Raw genomic sequence first — 22,620 nt, forward strand, 5'->3', positions numbered from 1 at the left:
CTAGTGCTGGTTCTGATTTCAAGAAGCGGGTTGGAAGAAAAGTCCAAAGGATAACACTGACAGGAACATCCTGGAAGTTGACTTTTTAGAAATATAGCAAACATTCTGAATGTTCTAAGGCAGTTTCTCCTTCAAGCAAATCCATAGTGTTATCAGCTCCACGCTGTGTGCCGTTGCTTCTCCTTATGCTAAGAAGCTCTGTGCAGTTATTTTCGACTCCTGTAGGAGACTGGTGAAATACCTGGATAATCTCTTGTCCACATTTGCTTGGCCTGGAAGAAATGCTTTGTGTTTTAAGGGAGAAACTGAAATATACCTTTGTTTTCTAAAACCAGACAAAAAATTCTAAACTTTCCTGTTAAATAAACTTTGCCTTGTGCTACATCAGTTCAGGTGGTTCATGTTATAGCTCAGTTCCCATTCTTCTTGACTGATAAAGTACTTTTCTTCAGTCAGAGAAACAACAGCGTTCCAATAGTGCTACTCTAATTCACTGCAGAACTCAGAGTTCAGTTGGCTGGTAGAGCTGCAGGCACCGTTTCCTTGGTGTTCTGGATGTGCTGGCTACAGCTCCACTGTTTGCCTTGTGCTTAAAGGATGAGTTCTGATGGTCACCTGTGAGATATACAGAAAATCCCATTGTTTTTAAGCTGAGTGTGGTATGGACTTCACTACTAACTAGAAAAGCCCTTGGAAGGAGCAAATATTCATTCTTAAACCATTAGCCTTTAAAATCCAACGTGCTTACATTAAATGCTTTTTTATGCATGGATGTATAATATGCTCACAAATGCAACAAAACCACTAATCCTTGTATTCCTTGACAAAGATAAATGAAACAATGAGCCTTGTATGTATTTGCATATTGCTTAAGTCAGTGGCATAAATGGAGCAGAATTAAACAATACCATAAAGTTGCAAGCTGTAATCCACTTAATCACTTAATTTAGTCAGCAAATTGAACATATACGTTGGTAGTTCTGGGAAAAAAGTTACAAGGTTGTTGTAATAAAGAGATGCTCCCCACTTGCAGTACTCTTCCTTTGCACAATTTGAAGAAGGTTTTGCTACTGCCCAGCGCCTCAAAGGTGGGGAGAATGTAAGTAATGGCAAAAGCTACATAAAGTATTTCTCTAAGTTCCTAGCATCATTGTTGTGTGATTATTGATTTATTTTAAAGCTTGGAATCAAATGATAAAGCACACGAAAGTTCCCCAGAAGATTCCAAGTATTTGTATTCTTCTCAAGAGCAGCTGAAGTGACAGAGATGAGTGGTCCTGCTCTGCAGCTGTGCTTCGTTTGGAGTCTCGGTGATGTATTGACACACAAGGTTTTTCCCAGTGCATGGGATTGCGTCTCTTAGGGGGGGTTTTCTCTAAAACTATTCTTCATTATCACAACTGAATAAATTGCAGTTCAGTTACATCTGACATCATTCCAGTTCTGAATTTGACTAATGTGGAGTTTTTTATTTTTTTGTTTTTTACAACTGCAGCACAGAGTGCTCCTTTAAAAGAGAACAGAATTTCTCATCCCCAGGTTTCAGCTGATGTTCATTTACTAGATTCTAAGCTTCAACAGCTCCTTATTTTGAAATATGTTTTAATGTGCCCATTCTGTCCAGCTTTACTGTGCTTCTCAAGGCCATGGGGTTTAACACTCAATGGTACCATTCATTGCATCATTTGGGATTCTGCTAATTTAAAGTTTTTTAGCACTTGAGTTTGTAACTTCAGATTAAGATAACAGAAATTGACAGCAGCACAACCTGGAAAATATCTTTACCTATGTGCTGCCTCAGTGGAGCTCTTCACGAAGTCTATCTGTGAGTGCTGCATTCACAGTTGAGTTGACAAAAATTTTTGTTGTGTGACACCATCACCGTATTTTTTCCAAAATTTAAAGGAGTGGAGGCATCACTGGTCAGCACCTCTCCACAGGTTGTCCTGGGACCCCTAATGCAGAAGAATTTTCACAACAAAAAAATAACACGTTTTCTTCCTCCATGAAAAGGTTTAAGACAGCTTTCAGTAGAAGTTAAAAGGCTTTTTGCTGCTGTTGCCTCGTTTCATACCAGAAGTTTAAAATGGAATCTGAGGGCTGTGCTCTGGAACTCCTTAATTTCAGCATGAAGACAGACAGAACTGCTCCTGTTTGTATGCGGCACAAATTAACCTCTGATTTTATCTCTGTTTGAAGCTGAGTAATGTCAGTGTTAGGATTCGTGCTACACTGTTGGTGCTTGATACCCTTAGAACCCTTCAGGGCACAGAGCCTGCTCAGTCTGAGCAGAGGCTGCACGAACGTGGTGCTGCAGTCTGCCCAGAGCATCAGACCGGGAGTTCTCTGCAGAAGTGAGAACTAACCTGCAGTGCCAAAACTCGGGGTAAGAGGTGCAGAAAGGTAACTGAGTGAGTAGGTCAGAAGTTCTCTTCACTGAGCACTTTGACCTTGCTCTACATTCAGAATTTTTGTGGATGAATATTGGGTAAACTCAGATTTAAAGCTTTCTATTCTGAGAAATCAGCTGTTTTAAGTGAGTGATTTCAGAGAAGACAAGGGTAGTAATTCTATGAAATGCAGTGATTGAAAGTTGAGGCATTTCACTGTCCAGCTCTGGAGGCCGTGCAGGAGATGAAGTTCTTACCCTTCACAGATAGGTTCCAGAAAATTGCACGTGGCATTGGAGTGCCTCCACTTCATTAAGCTGCCTGCACCATGACAGATGTGTTTGTCCTAATGAGAGTGTTAGCCTAACGTGAGCGCAGAAGTGAGCATGCAATGGAAATAAAGAAATTAAATGGATTCAGTCTACACTAAATGACTTGCCCTGAATGTATGGCATTCCCCAAATACTCAAAGGATGCAAGTTCAACTTCTGAAATGCACAGGGTCCAAAATAAACGCTTGTAAGCCATGTGCCTGTGAAAGAATAGAGTGCTGCTTGTTTCACCTGGCCTGGCAGTCCATCGGTGGCTTTGTGCACATCCATCCATGCACTTCGTGCTCTTCAACTCAGTAGACAGAGCAAGCCCAGGCAGTCCTGCATAGGGCACTCACTGGTGCTCCTGTGCTCATCTGAGTCACCTGGGCTGGAGCATTGGTTGCAGGTGGGTAATTTTATTAGCAGCAGCACTTGCACTGGTCTTTGAGGGCTTTCTTGCTCTACTTACATCACAACAGAAGTTTACGTTTAGAAAGCATCTCAAACATCATGGCAGTTAAATAGTTTCCTTGACAGTTTGGCTGTGTGAGGGGAGGTGGGATCATCTGTTTCCAAGTTCCTTGATGCTATTCCTCACGACTGTGATTAGAGGAAATGGCTTTAAGATTAAATAGCTCTATCAAAATGCGCCAGTAATTGTTTTTGGATTACTAACCCAAGTCGTTGTGTGGAACTTGTCATTTGTATGTATGTCATAGAGTGTTTGAGCTGACTGCCTCTGTTCCGGTTGGCGTGCCAGTGCCAGCATCCCAGTATTTCAGCCTGATGCAGAATGCCACGTGCACAGTGCAGAAATAGACTTTGGGTTGGTGCTTCCATGTAGAATTCTGACACGAAACTTGCAGCCTTCCCGAAGCGCTCACGGGATGTGAGGTGCTCCTCCCTGGTCTGTGTGCGTGTTTCTGTGCTGTCCTTTGGTAGCTGTTTGCCAGCTCTGAATGGTAACGTCCATCTCAATTGTCTGCAACAGCGAGGCCTAATGTTAATTTCTTTTTTTGCACATTGCTCCCTCTCCCCTCGTGAGTGCATGACTGAGAGCCGGAGGGAGACAGCTGAGGGAAATAGTTAAAGACCTTTCCTGGTGGTCAGTTTTAGTGGGTTCAACAGCTCTAAGAGAACATGTTAGGACATGCTGCTTCTCAACAAGTGTCTGCCTACTGCCTGCTTAGTTTCACTTTCAGAAATGCTGGCTGTATTTTGAAAGATCTTTTACTAGATTAAAGCAAGGGTGTAATTTTGATACAATGCAAGTAGTTGTGGATGAAGCAAGATGCATAGTTTAAAAAGTTAGGAAACTGTTAAACTGAGTATATCAAGTTACAACAGAATGCAAAGCTGTGAAATGCTTTTTCCTGTATCGCTGTCATGTACCTGCTCTTTCTGCAAGCAGTCAACTTCAGTCTCCTTTGATGACAGCAGCTGGGAAGCTCTTAATCCCATGGTGTGATAGCTGTAGGGATGGACTGATTTCTTAATGTAAAATTTGGTAAAGAACTTAAACATTAAATAAAAATTAATGCTGTTATGATCCAGTTGTTATTTGTATCTTCTAAATGTCTTCACTTTTACCCTTGATAAGAATCCAAACATTTAAGTACTTAACAGCATCTAAATATTTTCCTGTAAGTTGAAGAAAATATGAAATTGTTGCTTCTTGCAAAGCAGAGGAGCTGCACGTACAGTTGATGTACTCAGCCTGACAAGCTCCACTTACGTTCAGTATCTTCTCACCAGTCACCCAATTCACTTCATCTTTTCAAAAACCTGACTGTACATATTGCCTAAACTTTACTCCCTGGTAAGATTGCATTCCTGGTTCCATGGTGATATATTATTTTTCCACATAGGCAATCAAAGCTCTGATTTCCTAGTTGGTAGGATTATAGAGTTAGATACAGAATTCAGCTTCATTGCTGATGTGCTGTGTCATTAAAAACACTGCAGTTCAATTCTGTGTGTTGGTGAGCTACAGAGAGCCCTCACAACTACTAAAATTGTCATGATTTAAAGAGGGTTAATTGGACTGAATTAGGTCATGAGCAGATGTTGGCTTACATCCTTTCCTTGTCCACTTAGGGTAAATAACAGTGCTTGTGTGAGATACAGCATTGTTTTGTACCTGGTTGTAGAAAAGAAATGGGGAGGGGGTGGTGGGAAGGCAGAGGGAATGAAGGGGAAAGAAAGCGCAAGTTGGACTGCAACCAACCTTTGTGATGTACAACATAGGAGATCTTTGCAGTGATGGTTTTTCCTTGGGTGTAAATGCAGGAAGAGCTTTAATGCAAGAAGCAGCAAAATTATCATAAATTCCTCAGTGATGGGTGTGTCATTGGAATTATGCACTGTGCAGCTGCAATTATTAAAAAGCAAATTGCCTTTATCATATCCATAAGAAGTAAAAAGAGTTTTTTTCCAAGCCTGTTGAGACTTCTTAGGAACCGTAATTATTGAAAAATAATAGCCTGCACGTGTGTAACTTCTAGAATTGTTAAAGGAGAAAACAACAAAACAAAACCAACCAAAAACAGCCCCACGTTTCTGTGTTTTACCCCAACGTGGGAATTTCTTGTGTTTCAGAACGACTTTGTAACTTAACAAATAGTGCTTCTCATTTTGCAAAATTTGCAAACTTCCCGTTCCCTTCTGCTCAGCTGAATAGCATTTATTAATTGGAAGAAAAACTGGGCCACTAGGTGTCATTGTGTGCTGGGAAAGTGGAAGGAAGCCACTTCTGCAAGAAGTACCGACTGATCTGAGAGGCAGCGCTCAGCAGTACCTTGTCCTCCACTTCTGTAGCCAATTACAGGACTGCTTACAGGGCTGGCATGGGAATCCTCCGCACTGCTGACTTCAGTGATGGTCCCTTTTGCTTTTCCTGCAGTCCCATTAATCACTCCATCTTCTGTATGTCTTAAGAATTCCTTCCTTGTCCATACTTCAGTAGAGCTTGTCTTCAGCTCCAACTCAACACAAAGCAGTGACAGTTCTGGAGTACATTTTGGTCTCTGTATGCAGACTTCAGGTGTTTTTTACATACTTAGGTTGAATGCTAGAACATAAATACTGTTTTTAAGTTTTATCAGTCCTAAAACTAAATTTCAGTTGTAATAGAGCTTGTTATTTCACAGGTTTAAACATCTGTCCCAAAGCCTGTGCAGTGCCAGTACTCTGCATTTCCTAAGTGCTCATCCATTTCCTAATAACTTGTACATCCAATAACTGTGCAGGTTTTTGAGGGGTGAGTAGTTTGTACTCAGCGTTCACTCTGTTTAATTTTGCATCCACATCTGTATTTCCTCTAAACTCCAATTTAATACATGTACATCCAGGTTCTTGTCTTTGCCTTCTAATGTGTAGCATCTAATTTACAAAATGTAATCCTTCCTTTGAAGGTTTACGGCTGCGCTGTCTGAAGCATAAGATATTGATAGCAGACATATTTTGTAATTGAGTAATGATATCAGTCCTTGTCGTTGTCTCAGTTTAATTCTTATTTTGCAAGAAATCAAATCAGTGTTAAGCTCAGGAGTTTGAAGCTAATGCCTTACGTGCAAGAAAATGAACTGGAGTCTAACACTGAACTTTGTTTCTCTCCCAACAAACAAGCCTTGGTTGTTTGAGTTGCAGGTCCAGCTCAGCCATCAGACAAGACTTATGGACCTTCTGTTCCCTAAAGGGAATCTTCAAGGACTTAAATCCTGATTTGTGTAACTTAAGACTCCTGGGTGCTACACAACCTAGAGGAGGTGCTTCCTTCTTTCCTTCTTTTTCTAGGCTGGGGGAAAACATTTTGAATCTTTACAGAAACAGCAGATTTTAGACCTGACTGTGAGCTTCTGTATTCATACACCTGCACCCCTTTTGTATATTTTTAACATGCTATCATCCCTCAGGAAAAAAAAAAAGAAAAAGAAGAAGAAAACATTAAACCTTTTTTTTCCAAGGGGGAAGTTGAACAGATTGCAATGATGAAACCCAAAGGCCAGACTGAACATGATGAGGGCATGCTGGAGTACTTGGAAGATCTGATAGGGTCTGCACGGCTGAGAGATCCTATTCAAACTCTTTGTCGCAGAGTAGAGACTTTAAATGAACAGAGGGGAGAAAAGGTAAGTCTTAGAGAAGTTTATTTGAATTATAAATTGAATAGATGAACTTGCAGTGTCTCATTATGTCAGCTTTTAGAAAAGCAATTAACAGAAAGATTTATTCTTTAAAGATTTATTAAAGACTCTATGCAAGTACAGAGAACTTTCAGATGCCTTTCTTGCATCTGATGTTTCCCTCACTTATAAAAGAAGTGGGGAGTTGACATCAGTTGCCCTTCTTTAAGCCCTTAAGAAGCCATTGGCTTCTGGTACCCAAAGGATTGAATGTTTGAGTTGGAAGCCAGGATCTTATCTGCTGAACATCTCTGGTCATATCCTTGTGCTTCGTGTGCTGCTGCTCAGAACGAGGAGTGAAACAGATTGGCTGAATACATATGGATGAAGTCATACCTGCCTTCGTCCTGTTGCAAAGTAGCAAATAGAATAAGCAGCAGGGAAACCTAAATGCCAAGAAAAGGGCGAGGGGGAGAAACACAGCAATGCCAAAGTGATGCAAAACTTCATGAGGACACTTACAAATACAGAAAATTAGTTGTGACTCAAGCTACAGAGATCTGTTGCAGGCATTGCTTACATGGCTTTTTACTTATGCATTAAGTTCTAGATGTAGGAAAATATCCAAGTTCTATTTTATTTGACTTCATGTGTGCTTGGTAAATTCTAACATGTAGCAGATTCTGTTTTTTTAAAGGCATAAAGGAGAACAAAAGATGTGTAGTCACAGGATGTAACCTGAAAGGGGCCAGTGAAAATGCTGACTCCTGTAACTCCTCTGTTGCTCACTTGCATTTTCTTCAGTGTGCATGAGCTGCTCCCAGCATCTGCAGGATTCCTTCTGAGCTGTGTGTTGTTTTGAATTGCCCTTACAGTACAGCCTGCAGCAGACATCTCTTATTTCAGAAAATCTGCACTGCTCAGTTGCTTGCAGAGTTAACTGTGGGATAGCATCTCTGAAGGTGGGACCTGTGAAGGTTCTGGGGCTTTTTTGTCCTCACAATTTGTTCTTCTATGCTGCTAGCATTAAAACCAGCTTTGACTGTCTGTCTTGTCTAGTTAAATAGAGTTAAAATGGTGGAAAAAGAAAAGGATGCCTTAGAAGGGGACAAGAACAAAGCCATCGAATTTCTTTCCCTGGAAAATAAAATGTTTAAAGAGAAAAACCAAATCTGTCAGTACTACATGTAAGTAACTGAAGTTCTGATTTGGCTTTCAGGTGGTGGTGTTTCCATGTCTGTAATTCAGAATATTTTGTTTTTCTGGGGAGCCATTCAAAATCAGTTGTACAGCAGTGATCTCTATGCTAGAGATCTTGATTTTTTCAAGGTGTTAAGTTCAACTTTTTTGTATAATAATAGATCATATCCATTGTCCTCCAAAGAATGGTGCCTCGTACAGCTTCATACCTAGAAGCTTCAAGTGATCTACTTGTTTGGTTTTTGTATATGAGGTGTCAAAAAGCAATAGATTTCCTTGCTGTTCTGTGTAAAATTGGCAAAGTTACTTGATAATGAGTATTGGGATATAATACTTGATGTTATTGTTTTCTTATCCTTGAGATAAGAAATAAATATTCATTTTTAAAGGTTTATTTCGTGGGAAAAAATGTTTTTTAATACTGTTTTATTGGATTTCTTTAGTTATGACCTACAGAAACGAATAAATGATTTGGAAGCACAAAAAGAAAATATACAGAAAGAAACTAAAGATATTAATGAGAAGAGTAGTAAACTTGCAGATGAAATGAAAAGCAAGAGCAAAGCTTTAAAGGATCTTGAGAAGTAAGTGCTCCAGGTACAGACTTTATGGTTTCATATTACTGTTAAAGTTACAAGGAACTCACATTTTCCCAGTAGTTGGACATCATGACCCCTGAGGGTCCCTGCCAGCTTTCAGTAGCTATGGAGAGGCTGTAGTAGCTGTATGAAAAACAAACGAACAAAAAGAAAACAGAAAGCAGAAGTCTGAAATAGATGCATGGGTTGCTGCTCAAACAGGGAGAACAGCTGGGTTTTTCACCAAAAGCTTAAATTATCTGATGAGCAGAGTCTCTTAGGAACAATTCCTGGCGTTAATTAAATGATATTTTCAAGTAAATGAATTTTGAAATATTCTCATTGGATTTATTTGGTGTTCTGTGAGTTGATTCTCTTGGAGAAACCTTGCTAATAGCCTCCATTAATGCCAATAAAGCGCCTGGTTTTTATGGATTTAGAAGTGCAAACTACTTCTTTATGCTGACTGCAAAGAACAGCTGGAAGATTTTCCTCAGGTTTTTAGATACACATCTGAAAAGCTTCAATACCTGGCTGTACCTGTATTTGTCTCTGATTTCCTTATGAACCTCTTATCTGTGGTTTGAATTTTCCTTCTGCTGACTCGTCTGGTTACTAAACCTTCCTCTGACTGCGCTGTGAACCTTCTCATCCTCTGAGCTCTAATGGCTTGAGAGAGTTATGAATTACAAATGTTAGCAAAGGAAAAAAAATCATTTCTGAAAACGTGTTTAACATCCTTTCATGGGTTTGTCTTTTCTGATGAAAAATGAGTGCCCTGGAGAAAATACCATGAACACGGTGAGCCTGGATGCTGCTTCTACCAAAACTGACCAGTATTGTTTTCAATCCTGTGTGCTCACTTATTCAGCCAAGTTCTATTGATGTTTAAGATATGGAATAGATAATTCTTTCTTGTTTTCCTTCTAGGAAAATTGATAAAATTACAGTGTTCATAGAGGAAAATAAAAATAAATTTACTCAGTTGGATTTGCAGGATGTTGAAGTAAGGGAAAAACTGAAGCATGCCAAAAGCAAGGCTAAAAAACTGGAGAAGCAACTTCAAAAGGACAAAGAAAAGGTAGAGTGAACTGCAGCTTGCTTTCCATAAAGAAATGCACCTGGTTGCTCTAGATGAGAGCATCTTCATGCAGTTGGATAAGAGGAACAAAGGACACCAGTTCTATTTGTGCAACAGAGAAGACTTAAAAATGTTTTAATTTTTTTTCACTCTGATATTTTGTCATTTGTCAGCTCGGTTTTTGTTTGCTAATCACTTTAAATTTGAAAGGCAGGGTTTAAAGATGCAGCCAAACTGTTTTGTTTTGGTTGAAGAGGGAGTTAATTTTGTCCTTCTTTAGGTGGAAGAACTGAAAAACGTGCCCTCCAGTAGTGAAAAAACCATCAGCGATGCAACATCTAAGAAAGAGCTTCTTGAAAAGGCAAAAGACAAAGAGGAGGAAAAACTCAAGCAGGTTATGAGTAGTCTTAAAGAAGAAACACGAGAAATTCAGAAAGAAAAAGAGGTTTGTTGACTCGCACACTTTCTGTTTTAACCGAGGTGCAGCTTTTGGAGTGGGAAATGGAAGGAAGATGTGATGTATCTGGTAGTGTTCCTTGTGCTGATTTGATGGAGGCTAACTTAGAGCTTGCAGTAGCTAATTCATTCTCATGAGGTTGTTTGCTTCTCGTAGTGATAAGTTATTAAGGATATCGTTCATACACATACATTAAATAAATCTACACTTCCACTGCTAGAACACACTTGAATTTTCTCCCATCAAAATGTTCAAGCCAACACTTACTTGAAAATAATAATTATAATCTGATATTGAAATGCTGTGTTCTGAGCCTTGTGCACAGCTGTGGTCTGTCTTTCAATGCATACACAACTACTGCAACACTTACTGTTGTTGATATTGGCTGCCCAATCATGAACGATCTGGAGACTGAACATTTATTCTATAAATGTCAAGGTCTGTTTCCTGCACTGAACACTTTCTCCTTTTGATCTGTAATTCAGTACAAATTTAGTACAAATTTAGCTGGGAGTGTTCCCCACAGCTTCAAGTTAAGGTGATGCAGTGCTTGTATGGAAATGGTTTAAGGTAATTCCACAGTGCTCTTTATAGCTATGGAAAAAAGCACTTCCATAAGGAATATATTAACCGATTCAGAGAGATGTACCTGTTCTTCTATTGAACGGTTTTCGTGTCTGTTCCCTGCCAGTAAAACAACCTGCTGGTGTCCTTGCTGCCTTTCACTCAGCATGACTGACACAGTAAATCCCCCGGTGCGTTCTGCTCGGTAACATCCGTCTCTGCAGGGCAAAGAGAAAGAGCTGGTGGAGTTCTGTAAGACGGTGAATGACGCGCGTTCCAAGATGGATGTGGCACAGGCAGAGCTCGACATCTACCTCACCCGCTACAACACTGCTGTGTCTCAGCTCAGCGAGGCAAAGGAGGCTCTGGCGACCACTTCTGACACTCTGAAGCAAAGGAAGGCTGCTATTAAAGATCTAGATTTAAAGTTACCTGCAGCTGAGCTGGAATTAAAGGAGGTGAGACCTCGCCTTCATGTGCGGAATTTAACAACTACATTCAGATACTTAATTAATCACCGAAGTTAACTATCTGATTTCAAACTTGTTTTGCTTGAAGAAAATATTAACATTAAACACAGGAAATTAAATCTCATGCATCTCTACAAGGAAATCAGTTTAAATGTAATAATTGGACACAGTAAAATAAATGAATAGCTATGTTTCTGAGCCATTTGAATTTCACCTCATGCTCCCCTCTCTTCCCTGTAGAAAAAATAATTCCGATACCTCGGTGTAAGCCTGATTCACACGAGCATGAGCTGCTGTATCTGTTTCCAGGTGTACAAATAACAGCCATTTTGCTGATGAATGTTTTGCTACTTCAGTTTTTCAGTGGCTGCTTTATTGCTTACAGAGCCATGAATCCAAGTCTAGAGTACAGAAGGTTTCTTGTGGCTAACATCTCTCTTGTACCCATTAGAAAGAGAACAAGCTTGAGAAGCTGAAAGAAGAGGAATTGAGTGCTCAGGATGTTGTTCGAAATCTCCGTCAAAAAGTAGAAGAAGCCAAAAGTTCTTTAGCACAGCACCGCAGTCGAGGAAAAGTGCTGGAGGCTCTGCTTGAGCAGAAGAGGTCGGGGAGTATTTCTGGAATACATGGAAGACTGGTAATTTTTAAAAGGCTGTTACAAATTTTGTCTTAGACTTCATGGGAGTAGAGTGGTTTTTCTCTGAGTAGGGGAAAGGTAGAACAGGTAAAGGTCTGAAAATGCTGCTCAACTGTAGTAGGAGGCAATGCAACACTCAACTGGAGCTCTTTGTTCCTTTTTTCTTTCTGGAATCAAACAAGGCATATATCAGTATACCTGTGATAATGTTACATTCTGCTGTTGTCTCTTTGCCTCTCTTGCTCCTCAAAGAAGATTCTGCTTCAGAACATTCAGTGCATGGGGATTTGAAAACCTGAGGTATAGGTAGATTTAAAGGACATAGTTCAGATGGCAGCGCACAGCTGTCTGCCACCACTGGCATTTGCTTTGTTTTATGCTGTGTTACCACTTGCCAGAGGAAGGACTGAGGTTAAGGTGTTGGATAACTGGCTGGCTGTGCGTGCTGGTTCGTTAACCTGCAGATAAGAAAAGATTTTCAAAGGAGACCAATAACCTGACACCATTTTGCAGCTGTGTGCAGGAATGCTTGTGGGGGTATCTGAGTTGAGAAGTGCTACCCAGCAGATCAATGGCAGAACCATACACAGAATATACAAAATGATTTTGCTAGGCCAGACCGACTCACTAAAATACTGGCATATAAAATTTGCCATTTATCTACAGAAAAGAAATCCACAGGTACCACACTGCTGTGTCAGAGTTACTGCTTTTGAAATGCTAAGTATGAATCCATATTCTATTATGGAACTACATAGGAAAGGTACATGAATAGCAGTGTACAGAAGTCAGGTGTGATATTTATTCCCAAAATTTAACTAAGATTTAAATTACTTGGCAAAAGAAAAAAGTTCTGTAATTTATTTTCATCTCGTCTCGTTCTCTGTAAAGCTTTTGTCGTACCTCTCAACACCGAGACAAACCATTGATGCCCAGCTAATGACAGTATTTCTGTCCCCCCTCTCCGTTCCCCCTTCCATTCCTAGGGAGACCTGGGAGCTATCGATGAGAAGTATGATGTTGCTATTTCATCCTCCTGTGCTGCCCTGGACTTCATCGTTGTTGACACGATCGATATTGCGCAGGAATGCGTGGAGTTCTTAAAGAGAACAGAAATTGGAGCTGCCACGTTTATAGCCCTGGACAAAGTCAGTACTGGTGCTGGGCAAAACAAGTTGCGTTGTTGATTCACCCTAAGATGCACTGTGATGTTTATATACATACAAATATGTGTTACATTGATAAATTGCACTGAATAAGTATTAATGCAGGTAAAGCTAAAATGCAAAATGTTTAATTGTAATCCAAGTCAGTAGAGATCCAAGCTAGAGAGACTCCTAAGAAAGGAAGTTTCACCATTCTGAGAAGTTACATTTAACCAGAGAACATTTACATTTGCTTTAAAGCCTTGGCATGTCTTAAATTATGGCATCATTTCGTTATTCTAGCCAAAGGAACCCGTGTTCATTTGTTTACATTCTTTTATGCAGATGGCTGTATGGAAGAAAAATCTTGCAAAAATCCCAACCCCTGAAAACGTGCCTCGCCTGATTGACCTGGTGAAAGTAGAAGATGAGAGCTTTTCCCCAGCTTTTTACTTTGCCTTACGTGATACCCTGGTGGTCAAGGACTTGGAAGATGCTACCAGAATAGCATTCCAAAGAGATAAAAGGTGGAGGGTTGTAACGCTGAAAGGAGAAATCATTGAGCAGTCAGGTATTTAAGTGTAAGCTTACATGTTCAGCACTTCGTCGGTGCTATCTAAGCAAAATGAAGCATGCTGACTTCTCTTCCTCTTTCTCCGCTTCAGGAACAATGACTGGTGGTGGGGGCAAAGTAATGAAGGGCAGAATGGGCTCCTCAGTTGTAACTGATGTTTCTCCAGAAGAGGTTAGTGCATAATCCTAACTAAAAGTGCAATTTCTGTGGAGTTTGTTATGTTTTGACAGTTTATACTTCTTGTATGATGGTACGAGTCGTTAACAAGACGTAAGATACTCTGATGGTGACTGAAAGCTGAAAAAAGCTGAACGTGGGTTCTGTTGCTCTTAAGTGCACTTTTTCATACCCCAACCATCATATGCCTGCTATTTACTTCTGGTTCCTTCATGCTACCTTTGATAGCTTGGAAACTGACTGAAGGTAGGTGTGAGAACGTGGAAGAGATTGGCTGTAAGGAGCCACTGTGCTGCAGAGAAGTATATGCAAACTCATGGCAGGAAAAGAAAGATTTTGTACAACGTTTTGTGTCATTGTAAGATTTCTCAGGGTCTGGCAACATCTTCCTTCAAATTTTTTGTCAACAATACTTGGAGAAATCCAAATACTTCCTTGCCATCTGAATTTATTTGGGTTTGACTCTGTACTTGTATTTAGTGCAGACAGAACTGTAGACAGTGTCCTTTTCACATAGTATCTGCTGGTCAACCCAAGATCAAACCACACCATTAACACCTCTGCAAGGAGGCAGGCTCCCCCCTGCAACTAGCAAGCAGACAGTGGCTCCTGAGGTCAGTCCTCTCCAATAGAGAATGAACTTCTTGTTCTTTAGGAACGAGAGCTGTAAGCCAGTGCAGGGGTTGTATACCTGCTTACCCTTGAAAACACAGAAACAGTGGTTACTATTTCTATGTGGAAACACATTCATGTTGGGGAACCCCAAGTTCCAACTCAACATGAAGGTTTCTCTGCTGGAGGAGATAATTGAGCCACCATTCTTGCTGTCCTTGCTCATGTTTCAGCACTACTTGGTTTTATCTTTGGGCGGTTAAAAAAGATGTCTATTTTTTTCCTGTATTTTCACCTTCACTTAGCTTGGAAAATAGGATTATATTAACCAAGAGAAGTTACAGTTCTGCAAACACCAGAGGGTTTGGCATGGCAACTTTTGTCAAGGCTACTCATATAATGTCGAGTGTGTGTTGAACTAATAAATTGATCTCACAGACAAACTGTTATTGTCCCAGTCTCGAAAAGGATCCATAAATACATAAGCCAGCTCGTATTTCTATCCTAGTAATAGGGAAGACTGCTATTTCTTGTCTTCAGGCATCAGATTTACCCGAGGTTAGTTCTCTCCAAGAGACATGCTTACCACTGTTTTTATTTGGTCCGTTGGACATACTGTGGCACTCAGTAAACATCAGTGGCTATAACTTGATTTCTCTGTTGTCAGTCCTGCTGTGCACCTGTGTAGAAACTGTGGGCACCTCCAACCCGAAGAAGTATGTTTGTGTCTGTGCCTATTAGGCAGTTTTCTGTTTGTAGAAACAGAAAATTGGCTGAGATCTGAGATGTATCTTTATCCTTCTGCTCTTTCAAGGTAAATTTCAAGAAGCCTGTCTTCCTAACGCTGCTTATCATCGGTGTTCTCAGCAGCCTCCATGTTCTGTCCAGCTTTAGAAAAGCCTCAAGTTGTTACAGCACTTTCTGTGTTTTAAGAGATCGTAGACTGCCCAGCACGTGAACGAATACTTGTGTTTGTAGTGGTGACATCTGTGAGTGATTGTGTTTCATTTTTGTGTAGATCAACAGACTGGAATCTGAACTGCAGAGGGATTCCAAACGAGCAGTGCAGTGTGAAGAAGAAAAATTACAACTGGAAGAAGACATAACAAAGCTAGAGAAAAACGTGCGGGAAATGAAAAATACTTTGGAAAAGTACACAGCGAGCATCCAGGTGAACAGGCTGGTCACTGAGGCAGCATCTGGTTTCTATATGCAGGAGAACAGCTCCTCAGCCTCAAGTTAATGTCACCTTTGTCAGTATCAGAGACCTTTCTTAAAGTATGGGATTCTAACACTGATCTGTTGTTTTCTGTAGAGTTTTTCCGAACAAGAAATTCATCTAAAAGGCCAAGTTAAGGAACTTGAAGCAAATGTAACTGCTGCTGCTCCAGACAAAAACAAACAGAAGGAATTGGAGAAAGTCCTCAGTAGTTATAAGAAAGGTACTTACTGTGGAGAGAGGGATTGCAGATAAAAGCTGTAGTCATGTTCATTTACCAATGCAGGAGTGAATGCTAAGGCTTTGTTCTTGCATGTTGCCAGTGCTGTACTCAGCACTTTGCTTTTGTAGCATTTTAAGAAAGAGCATACAGAGTACTTTGGATGTCCTGTGTTCCTCTTTTGAGCAATACAGCATCCACAGCATGCAGATGCTTTACTTCTTCAATCGCACTAAAATCCGAGGTTATAAATATCTGGGATGTTTCTGCCAGACGATTGAGAGACAGAACTGAGTCTGGAGACCACGGCACGTCATTAACACTTACTTTGTTTACCCACAGATTATGAGCGTGTTTCTGAGCAAGCTGGTAGAATGGAAAGTGAAGTTAAACGATTACATAACCTCATAATTGATTTCAATAATCGTAAACTTAAAACACAGCAAGACAAAGTTGATAAGATCAACCAAGAAATAGATGAATGTACTTCAGCTGTTACTAAAGCCCAAGTGGCAATCAAGACTGCACAAAGGTACAGTACACATCAGTTTTAAAGGCTGTCCCTGTGCTTGGGGATCTGTCAGGATGGAGGTGTGCTTTCCCTTCCTTACAGCCAGAGGAAAACTGGAGGGAGAAGATCACGGCCTTTTTCTCTAACAGACACCTCAAACTGAAACTGGCTCTTGATTAAGGTTTTGTTAATTAATTTAGAGGTCTTTGTTAATTAGTGTGCTTTACAGGCAGAGGATCAGAGACCTAGAAAGCTTAGTGACACCTGATCAAGGAGAGTCCCTTCAGTCTTCAAACTGCATCTGCTGACAGCAGGACCTGCAGCAATTGGTGCCATGGCTAAAAGTCTCTCCATCTGAAAATCTTAGTTTTCATTTGCGTGCACCAAGCTAAAAGCTGCTTGCGTTGGAGTTAAAAGGCAGTAACGTTTGGCAGTCTCCAAAAGGTGGTTTAGAAGTCCCCTTTAATCAGTTTTTTCTGCCTATCACTAAAATACAACATCAGGAAAAAATTAGGAATAACCGTTATTGGCATGCAGTGAAGCAGTTCAGATCTGAAGGACTAATTCTATTGTGAAGTGTGCCAGAAAGAAAATGGGCTGTTTTTATGTTAGCTTAACGATGCATAGTGAGAGTGAACTCAGAGTGTGAAGGAACGAGCTGCATGTTTGTGTTTACAGAAGACAGCTTTGTCTTACCCGCATATCCCCAGTGTGTGAGGGTTTGTGCACACATCAGTGCTTCCTGTTTGATTACCAATATCTAGGGAATGTTTTTGATAAGTAAGGCTGTGCTTCTGGATTCTCTGGTGTTGTACCTGCACTTGTGAGGTACATGGATGTCTTGGTGTCTGTTCAGAAACCTGAAAAAGTCTGAAGATTCTGTTCTTCGCACGGAGAAGGAGATTGTAGACAATGAGAAAGAAATTAGAGACTTAACAGAAGAGCTGACTACACTAGAAGACAAAGCTACAGGGGTTCTGAATGACTGCAAGCAAGCTGAAGTAAGTGTAATGTTAACTTGGTGTACCTCTTCATAGAGGATGCAGTCTGGAATGAACTGCACGTAGTATTTGTTGTACCAAAGGAGTCTTAATTGGTGCTGCTAACCTTTATCCTTGACACTGCAGGCAGGCCTAGAATACAGAAATGAGCAGATAGCTCCATTTGAAGAGCTACCTTGCAATTCGAGCCTGACCTCATGACACTGATCTAAACCATCATTAAAACATTAGTGTAGGACTTGCTTCATCCAGATCTGGATGTCAAATACAAGCTGCAGCACGTTTTCCCAGCTGCTGTTCCAGAACTCGCGCACCAGGTTAACCTGACTGTTAGAGTGTGTTTTATTTACAGCCGTACTCAGGGCTGTGGAGAGTAACTGTGTGAATAGCTGGTGAGAACTGAGCTGTAAGGTGAGGCACGGGTGAATTTCCCTGGCAACTGAGCACTGCCCTCTGTGTGCCACTGCTGCAGGAAGCGCTGCCGGCCGTGCAGGAGGAGCACCGCGCTTTGCTGCAGGAGATGAGGGCCATTCAGGATGACGAACACGAACTGCGGAAGGAAGCCCTCAATATCAAGTTCAAAATTGAGCAAATTGATAGTCATATTTCTACACATCAGTCGAAGGTTAAATACTGGCAAAAGGAGGTAAGCAAGTTTTTCGGTTCGTAGAAGGTGAATTATGGCGTCCCGATAACAGTTAACGGAGTAGGAAACGTAATTTGGGCAAAAAATGACATTCAGCTCATCATTTACAGCAAAGTATTGTTCATCCTTTAAAAACCTGTTTAAAAAAGGATGTCGTGAATGAAATGATTTAGCTTCTGGCTTTCCACGTTTTTTCTTTATGAAAGAATGGTGGGGTAACTGTAACTGATGTAGTGCTGTTTAAGAGCAATGAAAAGCAACAAAGGCAAAATAGTAGGCAATAAATACCAACTAAGGGGCTTTCTGTGCCTGGCTGTTCTCTCAGTAGATACTGGGGGAACAAAAAAGCCCTTCTTAGCAAGGTGAGAGAAGCAAAGAGTAGGAAATGGAGAACATTCAGCACTGTATCCACTAAGCTGTTCTTTAAAACAAAACAAATTACAGCAGGAGCGTCTTCAATCAGCTGGGAATGGTATTTAATTCTTCTGGAAGCAATTCTGCTCAGAAACCTGACTTCTTTGCCCATGGGCTCCCTGAGTGCACAGTCAGTCAGAGGCAATGGCTGGGGCTGGCTTTGCTTTGTTCTTCATGACCTATGCAAAGTGCACAAACACGGTGTGTGCACAGGGAGACGTCCAGGGGAAAAGGCCAGATAAGATGTAGACCAGCAGATGATCCTGCAGTGCTCTTTGCATCCTTGCTCCTTTGAGGACAGCTAGAGCAGCTGCTCAGCAGTGGTGTTCAGCAGCTTTTCAATCTTGCAAATACAAGGTATTAAATTAAATTAAAAGGGTTTGTTCTCAAAAAGTTTTCAAATGGTAGAAAGAAACTTCACGGATGAGGAAAGCAGAGATGATACCCACATTGCCTGCTACTGCTCCATGCACAGAAACATCCATTTCTGAGAGTAAATCTTCAGGCACAAAACAACAGGATGCAGTGTTTGTTGTCTGGCATGCAGAAGTTTTGAATGCTTGGAAGGTTCAGTGTCTACTAACACCAAAAATATTTATTTTGGAAGCATGTTCGTGTGATAATTGATGTCATCTTTAGATTTCTAGTAACTGATTTTGATTTTTAGATATCAAAATTATCATTGCATCCCATAGAAGATAAGCCACCCGAAGAGCTCCCAGTGCTCAGTCAAGAAGAGCTTGAGGCTATCAAGGATCCGGACGTTATCACTAATCAAATAGCTCTCTTGGAAGCACAGTGCCACGAAATGAAACCCAACCTTGGTGCTATTGCAGAGTACAGGAGGAAGGTAAAGCTCTGCTACTGCCATGCAGCAGATTCATTGCTTTGACACTGCACAGCAGCGTGGCTTTGCCTCGTCCAAAACACGTTTGGCTTTTTAAGGATCGGTTTATTCAGGTTTTCTTGCCCAGTATTGCCTCATCCCAGGGGAGGAAGGCAAAACCTTTACGCACTGACTGCTGACACATAAAGACAGGCAGTGACCCCGTGCTGTCAGATGGTGTCAAGCAGACATCTGTAGCTGTTGAGACAGGTTGATTAAATGCAGATGGGAGCTGCTTTTCTGCGCTGCTCCTCCGGAGTGCTTGAGAGCTGCTCTGCCCACAGCTGCCAACTGCCCACAGCTCTTATGGGCAGAGCTGTAAGATTACCCGAAGCACAGAGCTACTAAAGTAGGCATTCATCGGTTAATTACAATTTCAAGTTAATTAAATGGCTGAGGGAGTCCACGTTAGAAGTGAACAGTGAAAAGAGGGAGGGTTTGTTCTCAGCTCCTTTTTACTTCAAGGCTGTTGGTCATTCTGGGAAAAATAAGTTTTCAAATGGTAGAAAGAAAAGTGGCATAAAATCTAAAATAGAAGCAGCTTCTTTAACTGCACTTTGGTTTTGTTGTGTTTCACTGTTGTTCTTTGCAGGAGGAGCTGTACTTAAAACGTGTGGCTGAATTGGATGACATTACCAATGAGAGAGACAGATTTAGACAAGCTTTTGAAGATCTCAGAAAGCAGAGGCTAAATGAATTTATGGCAGGATTTAATGTAATAACAAATAAACTGAAGGAGAACTACCAGATGCTGACTTTGGGAGGAGATGCTGAGTTAGAACTCGTAGACAGCCTGGATCCCTTCTCTGAGGGAATCATGTTCAGGTATGTGAAAATACTTGGCACTGTGGCTGCAATTCCTCAGCATTGTATTGCCTTTTTAAAACCCATTTTTACAGTAAACTTCACAGCTAACCATGGCAGTCCCATCTCTTGGCAAATACTGGCAAGATACTCACAGAAGCCACAACCTTTTAGCACTGAGTAACATTCATTTCACTTCAGGAAACACAGAACTAACAAACAACAGTTAGAAAGCCTTGATTTCAAAGCGATGTTCCAGGATTCTTGTTTCCCAAACCATTTCCTTTGCCCGAGGAATCGTGTCAGATCACAGTGGCAAGCAGACATGGTTCTGCCATCAACAGCCCTGAAGTATATTCATTACTTTAAGAACAGAGCAACACTTTTGAAACATAATGAAATAGTAGTTCTTCAATGTTGCAGGTCCCACAGAGAACAAACGAGTGTCACAGCAGCTCCAGCCCAGGCAGGCAGCAGCTACACGTAGCTGTGTGTGCCCAGGGAGCTGCTCCACGACCTCCCTGCTGCCTTGTGGCTGGCTCGTCAGCACGGCCTATTCCTTGATTCATGAGCAGGAGTAATTTACAAACTGACTTTGTTTCAGCGTTCGGCCTCCCAAGAAGAGCTGGAAGAAGATATTTAACTTATCAGGAGGAGAGAAGACTCTCAGTTCACTGGCTCTAGTTTTTGCACTTCATCATTACAAGCCAACACCTCTGTATTTTATGGATGAGATCGATGCAGCACTTGACTTCAAAAATGTATCCATCGTAGCATTTTACATATACGTAAGTACTGGCAGCTACTGCAGTGCGACCTGTGCCTTCTCTGCCACAAAAAGGGAAAGTGGTAACGAAGTTACAGCCGGATTCAGTCTTTGTAAGACGCAGTGTTTTCAAACACCTGTGCTAAGCAGATGTGCAGAAAGCTGCTCAGAATGTAGTTTTCTGCCTGTTTTTTTCTAGACTGCTGCTTTCTTGAAGTTGGGTTGCTAACGGAAGATCTGTAATTATTCCCTACATCTTCACTGCACGTTTTGGAAAGCTGTCTAAAGAGCAAAGAGTTTGCCAGCAGCGCTGCAGTTCAGCACAGCCCTGCTGCAACTCCTTTCTCTTTAAAACTTACTTTCACTCAAACTGATCAGCCCCACTCAGCTGAGCTGCTCCTGGTAGGGCGTTCACACATCCGGGCTCATGACTTCATTCTGAGGTGCAGCCAAAGCCAAAGGATTTTTACTGGCCTTTCATTCTCTCAGGCTGCAGCAGGCAGGTTTATTGGATCTGTCTTTTTTGAAAGCCTGAAAGGAAAAGCACTGATATTTCTATCATCACCATATTTAAGCCAAGCGAGCATTTACATTGCTGCAGTTCCTGCTAATTTAAAATTTAAATTTTCAGAATTACTCAAAGTATAACCCATTTTGGGAACAGGCTGGAAATGCCAAAGATTAACTGCTTCAAGCTAGGGAAGCACCTTAAACTTTGCTTCCACAGTACTTGTGTGTTCACACGTGTGACCTTCCACTGAGTTACTAAGGGAAAAAAGGTGGTTTTATTTTGAAAGCACCAGCCAAGGTAGATGTTTGGTTATCTTGTGCCATCGTGCCTCAGGATCACAGAACTGCTTTCCTTCTTCAGAGCTTGTCCCCTTCAACAAGGGGTTTGCTTCCCCCAGTTCTCAGTGTGTGGAGATAGGTTTCATTTCCTTTCCATTCCTAAAGGAGCCCTCGTTAGGACAATTCAGGTAAGTCAGGCAGCCTTCAGGAAAGCTAATGAAATTCACATTAAGACTGGGGCAAACTGAAATTCTGCAAACATTTACGTATGCTTTTATTTAATTCAATTCACTTGAACAGGTCATGTGAAAGGAAAAAAAAAAAAAAAAAAGGGGGAAAGCTGTTGCTTGAGTCAGTTGAAATGCTTTGTGCTGAAAGCCAAGGCAGGACTCAGCCAAAAGCAGACGATTGAGATCAGCACCTGCAGAGCTGCTGGACTGCACTGTGCACCGAGCATTTACAGGGATGTGCCAGCAGTTCTTAAAGCTGGATGTGGAGACCATGCAAGAGCACAGCTTCCCCAAAGCCCTGAGCTCATCCGAATACCTTTTGTTCCAGGAGCAGACAAAAAACGCGCAGTTCATCATCATCTCCCTGCGGAACAACATGTTTGAGATTGCAGACAGGCTGATTGGGATTTACAAGACTCACAACACCACCAAGAGTGTGGCAACAAACCCCAAAGTCATTGCAGCCAAAGGACTGACGGAGCTGGGCATTGCTGAGCACAGCGTGGCTCAAAACCAGAGTGAATGAAAAAACAGAAACTTTCCCATGTAAATTAATGTTCTTGCTGCTGCTTACTGTATTTTTTTAAATATACTTTTGTATTTTGAGATTTTTCTCTTTAGATTTGAGTCTCTTTAGACTGATAATAAAAACAAATCTAAATAAATGGCATTCTTTATCATACAGTCTCTATGGGTCTTAATTATATGAACTGATTAAAATAAAAGCTATTATTTCAATTATTATGTCAATTCAGGACATTTTTTCCCCCTCTGCATACTAAAGGAAGCAAATTGCTTTCAAACACCAACA

At 41.1% G+C, this 22,620-nt stretch overlaps 1 protein-coding gene across 5 annotated transcripts in view; it reads left to right on the plus strand.

The window, feature by feature from the left end:
- Positions 1-22,489, plus strand: part of SMC4 (structural maintenance of chromosomes 4) — a 33,005-nt gene extending 10,516 nt beyond the window's left edge. For 4 of the 5 annotated variants that reach the window (XM_042821061.1, XM_042821060.1, XM_042821064.1 and 1 more), the window contains exons 6-24: positions 6,670-6,834; positions 7,888-8,015; positions 8,472-8,612; positions 9,537-9,687; positions 9,968-10,132; positions 10,933-11,166; positions 11,630-11,815; positions 12,802-12,963; positions 13,306-13,531; positions 13,626-13,705; positions 15,342-15,494; positions 15,639-15,765; positions 16,105-16,294; positions 17,130-17,274; positions 17,747-17,920; positions 19,002-19,184; positions 19,813-20,045; positions 20,629-20,812; positions 22,138-22,489. In XM_042821061.1, the coding sequence (XP_042676995.1) occupies positions 6,670-6,834; positions 7,888-8,015; positions 8,472-8,612; positions 9,537-9,687; positions 9,968-10,132; positions 10,933-11,166; positions 11,630-11,815; positions 12,802-12,963; positions 13,306-13,531; positions 13,626-13,705; positions 15,342-15,494; positions 15,639-15,765; positions 16,105-16,294; positions 17,130-17,274; positions 17,747-17,920; positions 19,002-19,184; positions 19,813-20,045; positions 20,629-20,812; positions 22,138-22,335 (3,225 nt within the window). In that variant the 3' untranslated portion in view covers positions 22,336-22,489. Of the gene's footprint in view, positions 1-6,669; positions 6,835-7,887; positions 8,016-8,471; positions 8,613-9,536; positions 9,688-9,967; positions 10,133-10,932; positions 11,167-11,629; positions 11,816-12,801; positions 12,964-13,305; positions 13,532-13,625; positions 13,706-15,341; positions 15,495-15,638; positions 15,766-16,104; positions 16,295-17,129; positions 17,275-17,746; positions 17,921-19,001; positions 19,185-19,812; positions 20,046-20,628; positions 20,813-22,137 lie in introns of those variants that run through there. The other variant, XR_006169205.1, reaches the window with a different exon arrangement.
- The last annotated feature ends 131 nt before the right edge of the window (positions 22,490-22,620 follow it).

This window comes from Centrocercus urophasianus, unplaced genomic scaffold (assembly GCF_019232065.1).
Source record: "Centrocercus urophasianus isolate 14NV4802_14NV808 unplaced genomic scaffold, USGS_Curo_1.0 seq_19, whole genome shotgun sequence".
NCBI classification, from domain to species: domain Eukaryota; kingdom Metazoa; phylum Chordata; class Aves; order Galliformes; family Phasianidae; genus Centrocercus; species Centrocercus urophasianus.